The following is a 14434-nucleotide window of genomic DNA, read 5'->3' as shown; positions in this document are numbered from 1 at the left end:
TGAGACTGCTTGACTTGCATTTATGCAGCAGTCAGATCAGATGAGTACACTTGAATAACCCAGGACTGAAAAGTGCTGTGCTTTGAAGCAGTGATTGCTGCAGGCCAGACCTGGCTTAACAGCTGAAATGCCCGTTTCCTCCTTCCCCGCTGTCCTCGTGTTCAGTAGTTTCAACTTCCACTTGACAAACCAGCTGCTTTGAACCTCCTATTTATTTAACTGGTGGTTACTATTGCTAGCTCAAGGCATGAGTTTAAAATGTGGTCACAGTCTGGCATCTGCCTAGCAGCAAAGGTTATGAAATGGATGTGATCTCTCAGCAAAATATTAAACTCCTTCATATTCATGCAGTCTACCTATGAACTGATGGAGTTTGGCTCAGATTTTCATACAAATAATCCTGTGCACACAAGCACAACAAGAGCAGCTTTTTCTGGGGTATATTTATTTGTAGATTATAAATAGAAATTGCAGCCTGTTAGTTAGTCCATGTTAGTATTATACAATGGTTAGGGTTGGAAAGGACTCTTAAGATCATCTAGTTCCGTCCCCCCTGCCATGGGCAGGGACACCTCACCCTAGGCCATTTTGCCCAAGGCTCTGTCCAACCTGGCCTTGAACACCACCAGGGATGGAGCATTCACAACTTCCTTGGGCATCCCATTCCTGTGCCTCACCACCCTCACAGTAAAGAACTTCCTCCTTATATCTAACCTAAACTTCCCCTGTTTAAGTTTTAACTCGTTACCCCTTGTCCTATCACTACAGTCCGTAATGAAGAGTCCCTCCCCAGCATCATTGTAGGCCCCCTTCAGATACTGGAAAGCTGCTATGAGGTCTCCATGCAGCCTTCTCTTCTCCAGGCTTCTCAGCCTGTCTTCATATGGGAGGTGCTCCAGTCCCCTGATCATCCTCATGGCCCTCCTCTGGACTTGTTCCAACAGTTCCATGTCCTTAAAATGTTGAGCACACCAGAACTGTACACAATACTCCAGGTGAGGTCTCACAAGAGCAGAGTAGAGGGGCAGGATCACCTCCTTTGACCTGCTGGTCACGCTCCTTTTGCTGCAGCCCAGGATACGGTTGGCTTTCTGGGCTGCGAGCGCACACTGAAGCCGGCTCATGTTCATTTTCTCATCGACCAACACCCCCAAGTCCTTCTCTGCAGGGCTGCTCAGAATCTCTTCTTTGCCCAACCTGTAGCTGTGCCTGGGATTGCTCTGACCCAGGTGTAGGACCTTGCACTTGGCATGGTTAAACTTCATAAGGTTGGCATCAGCCCACCTCACAAGCGTGTCAAGGTCCCTCTGGATGGCATTCCTTCCCTCCAGCGTATCAACCGAACCACACAGCTTGGTGTCATCGGCAAACTTGCTGAGGGTGCACTCAATCCCACTGTCCATGTCAGCGACGAAGATGTTAAACAAGACCGGTCCCAACACCGATCCCTGAGGGACACCACTTGTTACTGGTCTCCAGCTGGACATTGAGCCATTCACCACAACTCTTTGTGTGCGGCCATCCAGCCAGTTCTTTATCCACCGAGGGGTCCATCCGTCAAATTGATGTCTCTCCAATTTAGAGACAAGGATGTCGTGTGGGACAGTGTCGAATGCTTTGCCCAAATCCAGGTAGGTGACATCAACTGCTCTCCCCCTGTCCATCAGTTCTGTAGCCCCATCAGAGAAGGCCACCAAATTGGTCAGGCAGGATTTCCCCTTAGTGAAGCCACGCTGGCTGTCACCAAGCACCTTGTTGTTTTTCATGTGCCTTAGCATGCCTTCCAGGAGAATCTGCTCCAAGATTTTGCCAGGTACAGAGGTGAGACTGACTGGTCTGTAATTCCGTGGGTCATCCATTTTCCCCTTCTTGAAAATGGGGGTTATATTTCCCTTTTTCCAGTCATCGGGAACTTCCCTTGATTGCCATGATTTTTCATATATATGTGCTTGCCTTTACTTGTGTGCTGGAGTCACCAAGGTGAAGCTATGCTGATGGTGCTAAAAGTGTGGTGTTTTGTTTTTGGGTTTTCTTAATAAGATTCTTAAAGAGTGTATGTTTAACTATGCATGCTGTTTTAAGTTACCTGTACATAGGTAAGAAGTTGGTGGTGATTGATACAATGTAAAACATGTTGAAATTTTAAATTTGTATGAAGGTAGTTTTTAAAATACAGCCTAACTTGGCAGCAGTAGAATTATGAAATACATGTTATAGAACTATACTATATTAGGTATATGTCAGCAATATCCAAAGTGCAATGCTTGTACCTTTTGCAGGCCTAGGTAGACACCTGTATACTGATACTATCAAATTTAATATTTTTTTTTTATGATAATTTTAGTTAATATACCACTTAACTATTATTCTGCAATAGTGTGACATACTTGATTTTTTCTTTTAGATTTCTAGGTTTATTCTTTCAGAAAAGTTTAATGTTTTAACTTGGCATAGGAAAGAGTTACAAGAAAAATACACTTAAAACAGTCAAATTACATAATACAGTTATGCCTATTGAAAAAAATAGTGTACACAGTTATGTCTATATAGAAGTCATATAGCGCAAAGTAGTATGTAAATGTTTCTGTACAAATGCAAATATTTCTGTACAAATGTAGATATATTTAATATAGCTTAATGGACTGTACACATTATGCGATTTATAGAAGGCTGTTTAGGTACACTATGACTTCTAGTTCAAATGTTTGGGAACAAATATACCTCTTTCAGTGATGTCTTGCTATTTATTTCAAATAACATTGTAATTTTAGAGAAATTATTTTTCACTGTTTGGCTTTGTTAACTTGTAAATATTTCTGCTAACTTCCAATTCAGTATGTCTGTGCTTAGTTATTTTTAATAGAAGAAAGTATGTCTCATCTGATGTTGTGTAAAGTCTTATCTGTACAGGGTGATTTCTTCCATCATTCTTGCTATGTACTGTCAAGTTTTTTTAGCTAATATTTTACAAATTGAACTTCTGCTTTCTTTTAGCTGACAGCACGATCGCTGCCATCCATACAGTCTGATGAGCGACTACAACCTCTGCTTAATCATCTCAGGTAACATAAACTGAAAGCACAAATGTATTCTTTCATGCTGATGAAAGTAATGCTGTTAGTTGACTGTTTTACTTACAAGGTTGTTTGGGTTTTTTTTTCCACACACCTCATATGTGCCAAAACACCCTGACAGTATCCCTTCACCCTAGCAAAAGCTTTATAAATCACAGGAACCATAATTTACAGAGCTAGTGTTGCTTCTAAGTAACAGGAAAACATTTGTAGCTTTTATAAAAACTTTTAAAATAGTAGATACAAAGTTGTTAAGCTTCTTTACAAACAAAACAGATTCCAAATTACACTGCTCAGGGTATGGGCCTTCACTATTTTATGCTCTATGGTCTTTTTGAAAGATTTCACTGTCGCTGAGAAATGCAGTCCTATTTTGTTGTTTTGATGGACGTAAGGAGAGAGATGAACGTGTGGACTGTTAAGGTGCCCTACAACACAGTTGAAATAGTTGGCCTGTCTCTTAGTAGTTATACAGTATATAGAAGCTTTCTGCTTTCTTTGAATGTGGTGCTGAAGAGTAAGAAAACATACTTTTCTGATCTTCTTCGGGTTAAGCATAGATTTGGTCTCTTTCTTATGTATGTGATTAATTTTTACCACTTTATATTGTTCGGGAGAGTTTTCTTGCTACAGTAATATGCAGGAGGCCAAAGTCCATACAATTACCAGGAGATACATTGCCTTAGAATCACTGAATAATTTACCTTGGAGTGAACCTTTGGAGATATTTAAGCTAGCCACTACTCAATGCAGATCCAGTTAGATCAGGTTGCTCAGGTATTTATTTAGTTGAAATTTTAATATCTCTAAGGATATAAATTTGCTTAAATATTGCATGTCAGTAATGAAAACTCTGTATTTAAACATATACAGCTTTCTATTAAGATTGCTGAAATGATGTTGGATGAATTAGAAATTGAAACAGTGAGACTCCATCATGACAGGACTGCCCTGGAATTAGGATGCAGGTCTAGTTAGCATTCTCTCTATTTCCTGTGCTGCTCTACTGCTCTGTACCCAAACCCTGATATTTTATTTTGGTTAAAAAAAAAGAAATAAATTATTACATAGGAACAGCTTCATGTTTTGTTGCTTTTAGTGTATAAGAGAATAGGAAAAATAGCTTTGATTGTATCTCTGCTTATTTAAATATGATTGAAATTTGATCAAGAGCAGTGAAAGAACAAAAATATTGTAGCGTGTTACGTAGCTGGTTGGGTGATACTTCTGGATGCCTATAACCTTCCATCTTACCACGCATTTTACTGGGATTTTAAAAAAATACGCCTCAGTGGCATACCTTTTTGCATTTAAAGCTAAAGAGTAATTAGGTTGGCTTGTTATATATCGTGCTTCCTAGGAGTAATTACTGAGAAATTTGAGATTTCTTTTTGATACATGCTGTGCCTCTTTGTGAGCAGGATAGCAGTCAAGCAATTGCAGTTCTCTCTGTGCTCTTTTTTTTTAATATGGGAAAAGGGAAGGTTGTAACAAAAGCTGGTTTAACAGCAGCTACTTTAACAGGGGTACTGCAGTCATGTAAAAGGTATTTTTGGCACATTCTTAGGTTAACTTGGGTATGTCACTAACTGAAAAATACTATGCAAATGTTTCCAAATTGCCTTTTTGGAAGTTCCTTTAAAATAGGCAAAATATATCAAACCTTACAACTTGAAAAACAAGCTCTGGCAGTGAAGAGACAGATGACCAGATAGCTCTTCTCTGGTATTTATTTCTGAGAATCTGTGATTTGCTTTTGCTTCATCTTGCTCCTAAGAAAAGAGAATATTAGTTAGTTATAGGCTTTACCTTTGTTGTGTGAATTCTTGCAGCAGTATTTATTTTTGGCATAGTCAATAGTGCTTTGTCAGGGGAGCAAAAACTTTTGATCAAAATGTATGAAAAAAGCATGTAGTTGAAGGTTGCAGAGCAGTTTGGTTGTTAATACCCCACACATTTTTTAGAAGTTATTCATGTCTGCTTGTGATTTATAAAATAGCTAGTCCTCAGGAAAGGTCATTTTACTGTGGATTTTGTCCATGTAGATATTTTAATCCATGCCCCGTTTTTTTTTTTTTTCAAATGGATGTAACTTACTTTGTAATTGGACTCTTTGAGACTAAGTACGTATTTTATCTGTGACTTACGTCCTCTTTTTGTTCTATTCTGTTTCATTGGTACTTTTTAATATTAATTGTACTAGACAAAAAAAAAGAACATTTTTAACTAAACGTGGTAAAATATTTGATACAAGATTATGCTTATGGATTTCATCTGCTGGTTCCTTGAGCTCCTTGGGACAGGAATCCAGCAGCCTAGCTGCTAAGGCCTCATGACCAGTGCTGGCCTCCTTATGCCCCACTCCAGCCTACCACATATTCTGAAGGGATAAAGCATACGCTTTTTCAGAGCATCACCTTTGAAGGCAGTTTGTAGGCTTCAGCTCTTTGGTGAGTGGTGTCAGGTATCAAGAAACCTTGACCTTGTAAAGGTCATATGTTACTCTTCAATATAAAAGTAAGGAAACTTTTATGAGAAACTTTTCCTGTTTGCTTACCATGCTGAGTATATTTGACCTTTTCAAAGTCTGAAAAGTAGAAGAATTTCTTCTCCCCCAGCTTGACATTTAATTTTCTGTCCCTGCAGTAAAGTTTTCTACCAACTCCAGATATAATGGTCAGCAAGAGTCAGAGTATGTCTTCTTATTAACAGTAATTTCTGAAGTCTTATTTTGTTCACTTATTGTGTAGGAAAACTTTTGTGTCTTCTCTTTGGAGCTCTTCTTCACGGGCCAATTCTTTCTGCGGATGCCAGGATGAAGTAGTTTTCTTTAGCATAGTAATTTTTTTTTTTCAGTATTGGTATGATTATCATAAATACTGTAGGATACAAGCAGATGATCTACAGTGATTATGGTAGAGCAGCTTGTATCACATCCTGGGATGTGATAACTGACTGAATGGTCATTTTCATAATTGGTTGTTTAAAAAGAAAAATACTTTGCCTAAGCAACAGCTGTTTTCTGTTCTGTACTTCGATTGTAATATTGAGGGACTGATTTTTGTTTGTAGTTTGCCTGAGTGATGCAGATCTGGTTCTACAAGGGAATTTAGATACTACTCTAGTAGGATCAGTAGTAATAGACATTGCGCAAATACTGTTAATTATTTATCTATTGTTGTGTAATGAAAAAATTATCTATTAAGTATAGTAAGCTTGCTTAGTGCTCCAGTGTGTGCCAGAAATAAGGCTAGAGGACAAATGAATGCATATATAATTAAACTGTTTGTATTGTAGTAAAATCATCTCTTCGTTCTATGCTCTTCACACTATACAGCATTGAAATGTCACAAAATAGTCTGTAGTACCAAGTATCATCATTTACCTATATTCCTTTTTCCTGGAATTAACCTCTGTAAGCCTTCAGAAGATGTAAGAAATGATCTTTGTAAGTCAGTTGCAAAATCCCTCTTGCAAGAAGAAATTTTTTTTTACCCAGTCTTTGCTGATTTTTAGACCTGTATGCTGGTCTAAAATATTTGCAGCCCTTAACTGGTTAAATAATTTCTTTCTAAATTTGTAAACTTAAAAAAAAATAAAAATAACAGTTTCAAATGATGCTGTATTGCTTTATTTTTCAGCCATTCTTATGTGGGCCCAGATTACAGTGTGCAAAAGAACACAGGAAAAATTTCTCTAGACCAGGTTGATGCTGTAAGTCCTCTGTGCTTATTGAGTTATATTGTATGTTCATACGTAACTTTTAAAATTTAAGTATTATATGTACAGACAACATATAAAGCTTTGATCTTTATTGGTTCATATTTGCTTTGTAACTCTTGAGTACTACTTGAATGAAATTGTGATAAAGTTTAAAATGGAGCAGAATTCACTGAAAATGCATCTAATCAGGCTTTAGGCTGGAGCTATAATGAATTGCTTAATCTGCTGCATAGTTCTGTGTGCTTTCACAAATACATAACAATTATAAGCAGAGTTTAACAAAATTTTCTTATTTAATAGTTTTGCAACCCATGATGTTTATTTTATGATTATTGCATTGCAGTATTAGCCTTTTCAGTGCTCTTTTTTTGACTTTTGATTTGAAGGGTTCTTCAAAACAAAGTAAATGAAATGGATTGTAAAATCACATCATTGGTGCAGAGACAATTAAAACCACATTAAAACTCCTTTATCTGAACTTTAATAATTTATGTTTTTAGTGTCCATCTTAACCACAACAGTGTTCCTTCGGTAGTGAATTCCATGGCATGACTTGGATGGTAAAAGTAAAAACACAAAGCCCAAGTAAACTTGAATGTTACATTTTTCTGTATCTGAGATCTTGCTTTACAAGAAATACTGTTCTCCAGGGAAAAAACCTGCAGATCATTTGCAGTAGATTTTACTCATGCCTGTAGTTTTTCAAGATGTTTAAAAAAAACCCCATGCCCTCACATGATCCCCAACTACTCTAAGAAAAGTCACCTCTAAGAGAAATCACCTTGCCATTCCAGAAAGTAAAATAAAGAAGAAAGAAACATTGTAATGGAACTGTGGGTGTATTTTTCCTTACAGCAATTAAACAAATCCATGTTACTTTTTAGATAGTGTGTTACTACCACGTGTATTACTCTGTCCTTTGGATTTTGTTCTGGAGGTGGTTATTGGCTGTGAAGGCTTGCGGACACAGTTATCATTAGTCCCAGGGCATTTTGCACATGTATATCTTTTCTTCCAGCCACTGGCTTGTTCAGGTGATGCCAGTTAATAATCACAATAAGCATATATCCATCCTACAAACGAAATGATTAGTATGCCTTAAATACAAGTTTCTCTCTTGACAGCTTTCTGTGAGATCATTCCCACTGTGCATGCGCCAGTTGCACAAAGCTCTACGTGATAACCATCATCTCCGTCACGGGGGCCGTATGCAATACGGACTGTTCTTAAAAGGCATCGGCTTGACTCTGGAACAGGCACTGGAATTCTGGAAGAAAGAATTTATCAGAGGAAAAGTGGATACAGACAAGGTAGTTAAATGAAAAATATCTAAATATGTGAATGTGAGGATGTAATTAACATGCATATTGTACTACATATTAGAATAGATACTTCTTAAAAGTAGATAATTGGGCACAAGGCACAGTAATGTCTATGATTTTATCATTTTGTTGGTCATCCTCCTGAAGCCTAAGGATACAAAGCAAGCTACAAAGAGCCTTTTTATAGGTGAGGACTAGAAAAGTCTTACTAAATCAATAGGAAACCAATGGCCTTTATGAAATACATATGAATGTGACTAAATGAATTCACCAAGCAGTGACCACAAACAGTACTATCTGAAAAGCAAGGTTAGCCTTTTTTGTTGGTTAATCAAAAAAATAATTGGACAGCTGTGTATGTGGTGAGCTTGTCTGAGCAAATTTACAGTCTAATAATAAAAGTAGAAACTGAAGGTGAGCGAAGACAGAACATTTTCTAGACAATAGTGAGAAAATGCTGTTCAGTGCAATAGAAGGTATTATTAGGTATATTAGTCAATGACCTAACCCTTTCTAATACTGGTGAGAGTACTGGGAGTGAGGAAAGTGTAACATATATGTGCTGTGTTTTTGAGAGCATGAAAAATATATGCTGTTTTTTGGAGGTTTGCGACCCGTTCCTTACCTTGAACAAGCTAGGTAGAATCAAGCAGGCTTTTTCACTCATCTATCTGCCTGGCCTGTGGTATGTGTTAGAACAAAAATTCCCAGATCTTATGACAGTTTTGTTTGGATTGTGATACTTCGTGTTTGATGCTGTGAGATCTCAGCTTTCCAGATTGCTATGAAGTATTTTGTAGTGTTTGGTAGACAGTATTTTGTCAGCTTAGGTTCTGTGGGACATGGCTATTTATACAAGACATGGGGCAGCAAGTACTGCTTGCTGCAGTGAATTATGGTATGTATGCCTTCAAGTCCCACAAGAATTCTTTCGTAAACGTTTTTGGCACACAACTTCCTTCCTGTTAAGGACTTCAGTCTCTGCTGAGATAGTTCCAGGGATTCGATTTTCCTGGCTGTTCCATTTCTTTTCCAGATGATCTTAGGAGGTCCTTGGATCTGGATTCAGGTGGGAGGCTTTACCTTGATTGCAAACAGCTGGTTGGGAATGTTTCTAACAGGGCCAACCACAAATTCGATGAGGGGAGGCTTGGACTAGAGACCTCCTGAGGTTCTTTCCAGGTTGAATTATTTTGTGGTTCTGCATAGAAGTATAAATGCATTTTTGGGAGGGCCAGCCACTAGAGGGAGACAAGATCATAAAAAATAAGCAAATTTGATGTACAGATGTAAAATGGAATTGCTTATGCTATACTGCTTTGTAGGTCTATACAATTATAACACACCCTCCTCACCCCTGTGTGTTTAAATAAAAATGGAAGTAGGCACTTGGTAATCTGCAGGGCAGTGCTTTTAAGCACACATGACTATCCCCAGGGCAATTTATAACGCATGGATGATGTGGTGGTTCTTTAAAACAACCTCCACCTCCTTAAATCCCCAGGAATATTTCCTTTATCAGTCACTTAGCTACATTTGGTTTTGGTATTTTACCAAATTTACATTTGTTTGAGTTTTGGGGGTTGATTTGCAGCTAGATTCCTTTTTTACTTGCCCCCTTTATATTGGGTAATGTTGCCTACTATTTTGGGAACATATTTTGATTCATAAATCAGAAAAGCATCTTTATTCTGTCCTATTTTTATTATCTTTCTCTAGTTAAATGTAATTTGCTGTATTCTTGAATTATTTTAAACTTTACAAATCTGCAGCTTAGAGTGACATGTTGAACAGCAAGCCACAATACTTAACATCTAAGAGATAAAGATATAAATATAATTGAAATTCCTCTATACAGATTAAAATCTGGTCTTTAATGGTACGTCAGTAGTACTGTAATGCAAATAGATGGCCAGATTGAATTCTCAATGTGTAAAGGCTGCTACAGAACTTTCAGAAAATGTTTGCTGTCTTCTAGAATGTATGTTAAAAAAAAGTAATAGAAAAGCATCATATATTACCTGTAAGCACTTATGCCCCTGAATTCTGTGGAATTGTTTGTCATGGTAATAAAGCATTAATATAGTTAAATATATTGACCTTGCTTTCACTGATTATCGTGGGACTAGGTAGTCAAGCTCTTGATTAAATTGTATTTTTGTTAAACTTCTAATGAAATGAAATAATATTTTTTCCTTCCATCAGCAACTGTAAAAGTTAGCTTCAGTAGAACCATTTACTGTCTGTATTTCTCTTTCATTACTTGGAAATTATCATTTTATACTGTAGTTGTAGTGAGATAGAATGAGTGAATTTTAAAGATGTGTCATGAATCATTTTTCTTCTGTACTGGCAAAATGACACTATTCGTAACATTATTTTATGTTGAATGGCGATGCTTACAAGGTATAACTGAGCATAAAGAAAGTTTTTTTTTATGGTATGTTTCCAAATGTTTTTTGTATTCTACAAAGTTAGCTCTTGAAATGGATTTAATAGCAGTCATTTAAAAAGTGATTTAATTGTCAGAAGAAACATGAAAATCCATTTTCATGTACAAGCTCATTTTGCTGCCTAAACTTACAATTGAATTTGTATTTAAAGAAAAGTTTTAATGTAAGCTTGAAGAAAAACAGTAATGTGCAATTGTTTATGAGGGTTTCAAGACAGTAGGTGGTCCAAGTGCATCCTAGGCATGGAGGCTTGAAGTGAAAATTAATCTTTAATTTGAATTTCAACCAAAAAGGCTAAAGAAAAGGACTCTCGGATATCACTATTCCCTATTTCTTTTGTGTGGTTTGGTTTGCATTTTTTTGAGTGTTTTTGGTTTTTTTGGTGTAGTCCTTTATGGCATTTCTCTGAACGGCCAGGTCTGTGAAATCCGAGTATTTGTGCAAAAGTGTGAAATGACTCAACCAAGGTGCCACAGCTCCACTATGGCAAAGAAGCTGAACAGCCTTTGCAACAGTGATACACTGAACACCAAGTTAAAAATGCCCATAGTTTGAGGTCATGTTAGTTTCCAGAAATCAGCTTTATAACAGTGCATCAGTCATGAGGAGTTCTACTCCTTTGATACAGCTTCATTAATGTTTTATTTTTTTGTTATTTTTGCATATAAAATGAAGTCTGGAGTTTACTGTGAAGTCTGGAGTTTACTGTGTACATTGTTCAAATGGGACATATCCATTGTTGAAGGTGATACTCATGTGAAGAGAGATGGCTGCTGAGATTGATCAGTTGGTGTGATCTTGCCTGAAGAGTTACTTTTATATTTTAATAAACAATATGCAGAAGAGGTGTTTTGAGTGTGTTTTACAGTGAAAATTCATGCGACTAGGCATGAGAGTTAGAAGCATGACTTGAAGCCATAAATGCATGAGTTGCTGTTGTTGCTTGCATCTGAGTCAAGCTGAATTAATACTGCTTTCTTGTTGGTTGTAGCTGGAAAAAGATTTTGTTTTCTTTTGGCCATGGTAATTTGCTAATAAGAAGCAGTGAGGAGTTGGACTCAAATCCTGAGGACTTACATTTTAGATAGCCATTATTCTTCCCCATTTGATTCCATATGAATGGTTGAAGCTGAGGCTGAAAACTGGGAATTTTTTACAAAAACTCTGTAGTCTGGCCATGGAGTTCAGCTGAATGAAAATAAACTTCCTCTGCCATTAAAATTGGGTTATTGTTGATATTAAATGTATCACAGTATGTGTGTTAAGTCTATGCAAAATTCTTGCAATCTTATTTTTATTAAGAGTTCTGTATTATAGATGGGAATTTGTCCTTTGTATCCTGTGCTTGCTACCATTCTCTCTTGTGGAGCACTTGAGAATTTGGAAACATTTGGATGAATACTGCTGGCATATTATTGACTGCATGGTTTGATTTCTTCAATTTGCTTGTATACCTATTGAACAAAGCATTGGGAAGGAAATGGGTAATGAACTGTGGAAGTGAGAGGACTGAGAAAGAATGCTCACAGGGGTTGCATTTGGTTGTATTCCAAGCAGTATGGTGCTTAGGGACATGGTTTAGTTGTGGACTTGGCAAGTGTTAGGTTTACAGTTTGACTCAGTGATCTTAAACATCTTTTCCAAGATAAATGATTCTGTGATTCTGTGTAATGATTACTGGAAAGGTACTGTTAACTTTTAACTTTATATAAACATATATGTAATAAATTTATATGTATTGTGTGTGTATATGTATATATAACATGCACATGATTTAATTGTATTCAGAAGTTTAAAAAATTGGATTAAGAATAGTAATAATATGGGGCAGGTGGTGCATAATGTACTATTGAATTCAACTACTTAACTTACGTGGTATTTAAATGTAAAGGTAGAATATTCACTGGTAAAGAGATACTCTCCCACCCCCAAAATTAATGATGCTTTTTAGTGTCAATTAACGGAGTTGTTTGTATTTCCAAAATTAGCCATTTTCACACCCTTCCCACATATACCCACCCTCCCCCAGTGGCAGATGCTTCATCAATTCCCTGTACTTTTTGACAGGGGAGTAATCTGCAGCTTCACTTGGTACTGTTTTCTTTCAGTGTCAATTAGAATTTTGTTTTGCCTGCCACACCTGGAGGCCTGAGCACTAGAAGGAATAAACCCAAACCAGTGCCTTACTTTTTTACCCTTTTACTTGTAAGCATATATTTTACTTTAAGACAATGTTTGCCTGACCTTTTAAACCCAAGGTTCTTACTGGCTTATCAGTAAAGTTAAGGATACTAAAGAGAAAGTGTCTTTGGGGCGTAATTATGTAGATTTAAGAGAACGATGAAGTTTTAATTATGCCCCATAGCTAATGTAGACGCATATTAAACTCGGTCATACTTCTGTGTATTCCCCTCTGACACTTTGTTTTCTCAGGCTGTAAATTACTAATCAGCATCTCAGTGTACCTTAGTTATCTAAGTTTACTGAATAGTGACAAGAATCTGTTTCACTCTCATTTCCTATTTTAACTTTTTTTTTAATGACAGCATTTTTGTTACTGAAACATTGTGGTTTTTTTTAAAATTTAAAAATGCTATTTTTCGTGTAATAAATTTGAAATTTTAAAGCAGTATTTCTTATATGAAATGCAATTGGTATAAAACCATTGTTTTTTTACCATTTTTTTTTTTTTTGTGGGTGTTATTCAAATAGATATCAACTAATGATGATGTACTAGAAAACATAAATAATTTAGGCTGTGATGTAGTTGGAGGTTATTGTGTAGGCACATAAATACTCTAGGAATCACATTAATTGCTATGGTACAAGTGTGTGTTCTTTCACTCCAAACATAATTGCCTTTTCAGTTGCTACCAGATTTCTCAATTATGTTCTACGAAAACTGGAATTCTCCAATCTTTGTTGTGAAGCCAAAGTTGTGGAGGCGTTTTCCTGTGATTATTTACTTTGAAGTACTTCAGTTTATTCAGCCTTTTTTTTTAAACTGTATCTTCTCTTCCTTTTGATTCTCAGTTTTCATCATCGGACTTATAAGGGAAAATTTTGGATGGTCTTTAAGCATGTGGCATGTCTTAGGAACATAATCTCTCTTCCATGATATTAACTGCACTGCTGGCATAATTATAGTTAATTTTTTAACTATACTAGCTACAAGAAGAGAAAGAAATAGAATCAATTTCCATGGTTGTTACATATTAAGCCCTGAAATCTGTACTATGTAATCTGGTGTATGAACAGGTTACTAATAAGATTCTTGCACTGACAAGAATGAAAGCAATAAATGTCTTTCCTGTATTAAAACTAATTTAGGTCAGAATTGGCTCTCTTATGACTTGTTTTATTCCCAGCAGCACACATTTGCTTTCCATACTGTGGTATCTTTTTAAAATTGTATGTGTAAAAAAGGATGGTAAAGTTAGACCTTAAATTTTCTAAGATTTCTTTTGTAGTCTTCAGCCACTTGTCAGACTTGCACTATTATTGCTGTAGAAAGGCTGTGTACTTGTCAGCAGTCCTATTTTGTCCTATTTTATTAGCCATCACAGCAACAGCAAGTAAGTCCATGGCATTTTAAGAAAAGTAATAGATGGTTATGCCTATCCAGTTGCCAAATTTCTAAGTTCAGCAAATGTGAAGTAACTGAGTGTCACCAAGTATGTTCTTTAGCAGGCTTTGTCAAATACCTTCTTAACTTTACAGCTCTCTGTATCCAGCTGCTGAAACTTATCTGCTATATGTTGCCACACATCCCACCAGTAATGTGTTTAAGCTCTTCAGCTGTTTACCCCAGGTTCTAAGTCAGAGGTTAACTGGTCCTGAAATTAATTTGTGTCTTTTTCTT

At 36.5% G+C, this 14434-nt stretch overlaps 1 protein-coding gene across 4 annotated transcripts in view; it reads left to right on the top strand.

Moving 5' to 3' along the window:
• The window catches only part of PRIM2 (DNA primase subunit 2), a 110178-nt gene that overhangs the window by 71758 nt on the left and 23986 nt on the right, over nt 1-14434 (top strand). For 2 of the 4 annotated variants that reach the window (XM_061460557.1, XM_061460558.1), the window contains 3 exons: nt 2995-3062; nt 6716-6788; nt 7922-8107. The exons of 1 other annotated variant lie outside the window; for it this stretch is intronic. In XM_061460557.1, the coding sequence (XP_061316541.1) occupies nt 2995-3062; nt 6716-6788; nt 7922-8107 (327 nt within the window). Of the gene's footprint in view, nt 1-2994; nt 3063-6715; nt 6789-7921; nt 8108-9155; nt 11130-14434 lie in introns of those variants that run through there. One more of the 4 variants, XM_061460560.1, reaches the window with a different exon arrangement.

The sequence above is a fragment of the Pezoporus flaviventris genome, unplaced genomic scaffold (genome assembly GCF_033815535.1).
Source record: "Pezoporus flaviventris isolate CSIRO_AGI_PZ_B2104156 unplaced genomic scaffold, CSIRO_AGI_Pfla_v1 ptg000031l, whole genome shotgun sequence".
NCBI lineage: Eukaryota > Metazoa > Chordata > Aves > Psittaciformes > Psittacidae > Pezoporus > Pezoporus flaviventris.
Note: the sequence above shows the minus strand (reverse complement) of the source record. Positions and strands in the feature narration are given on the sequence as shown.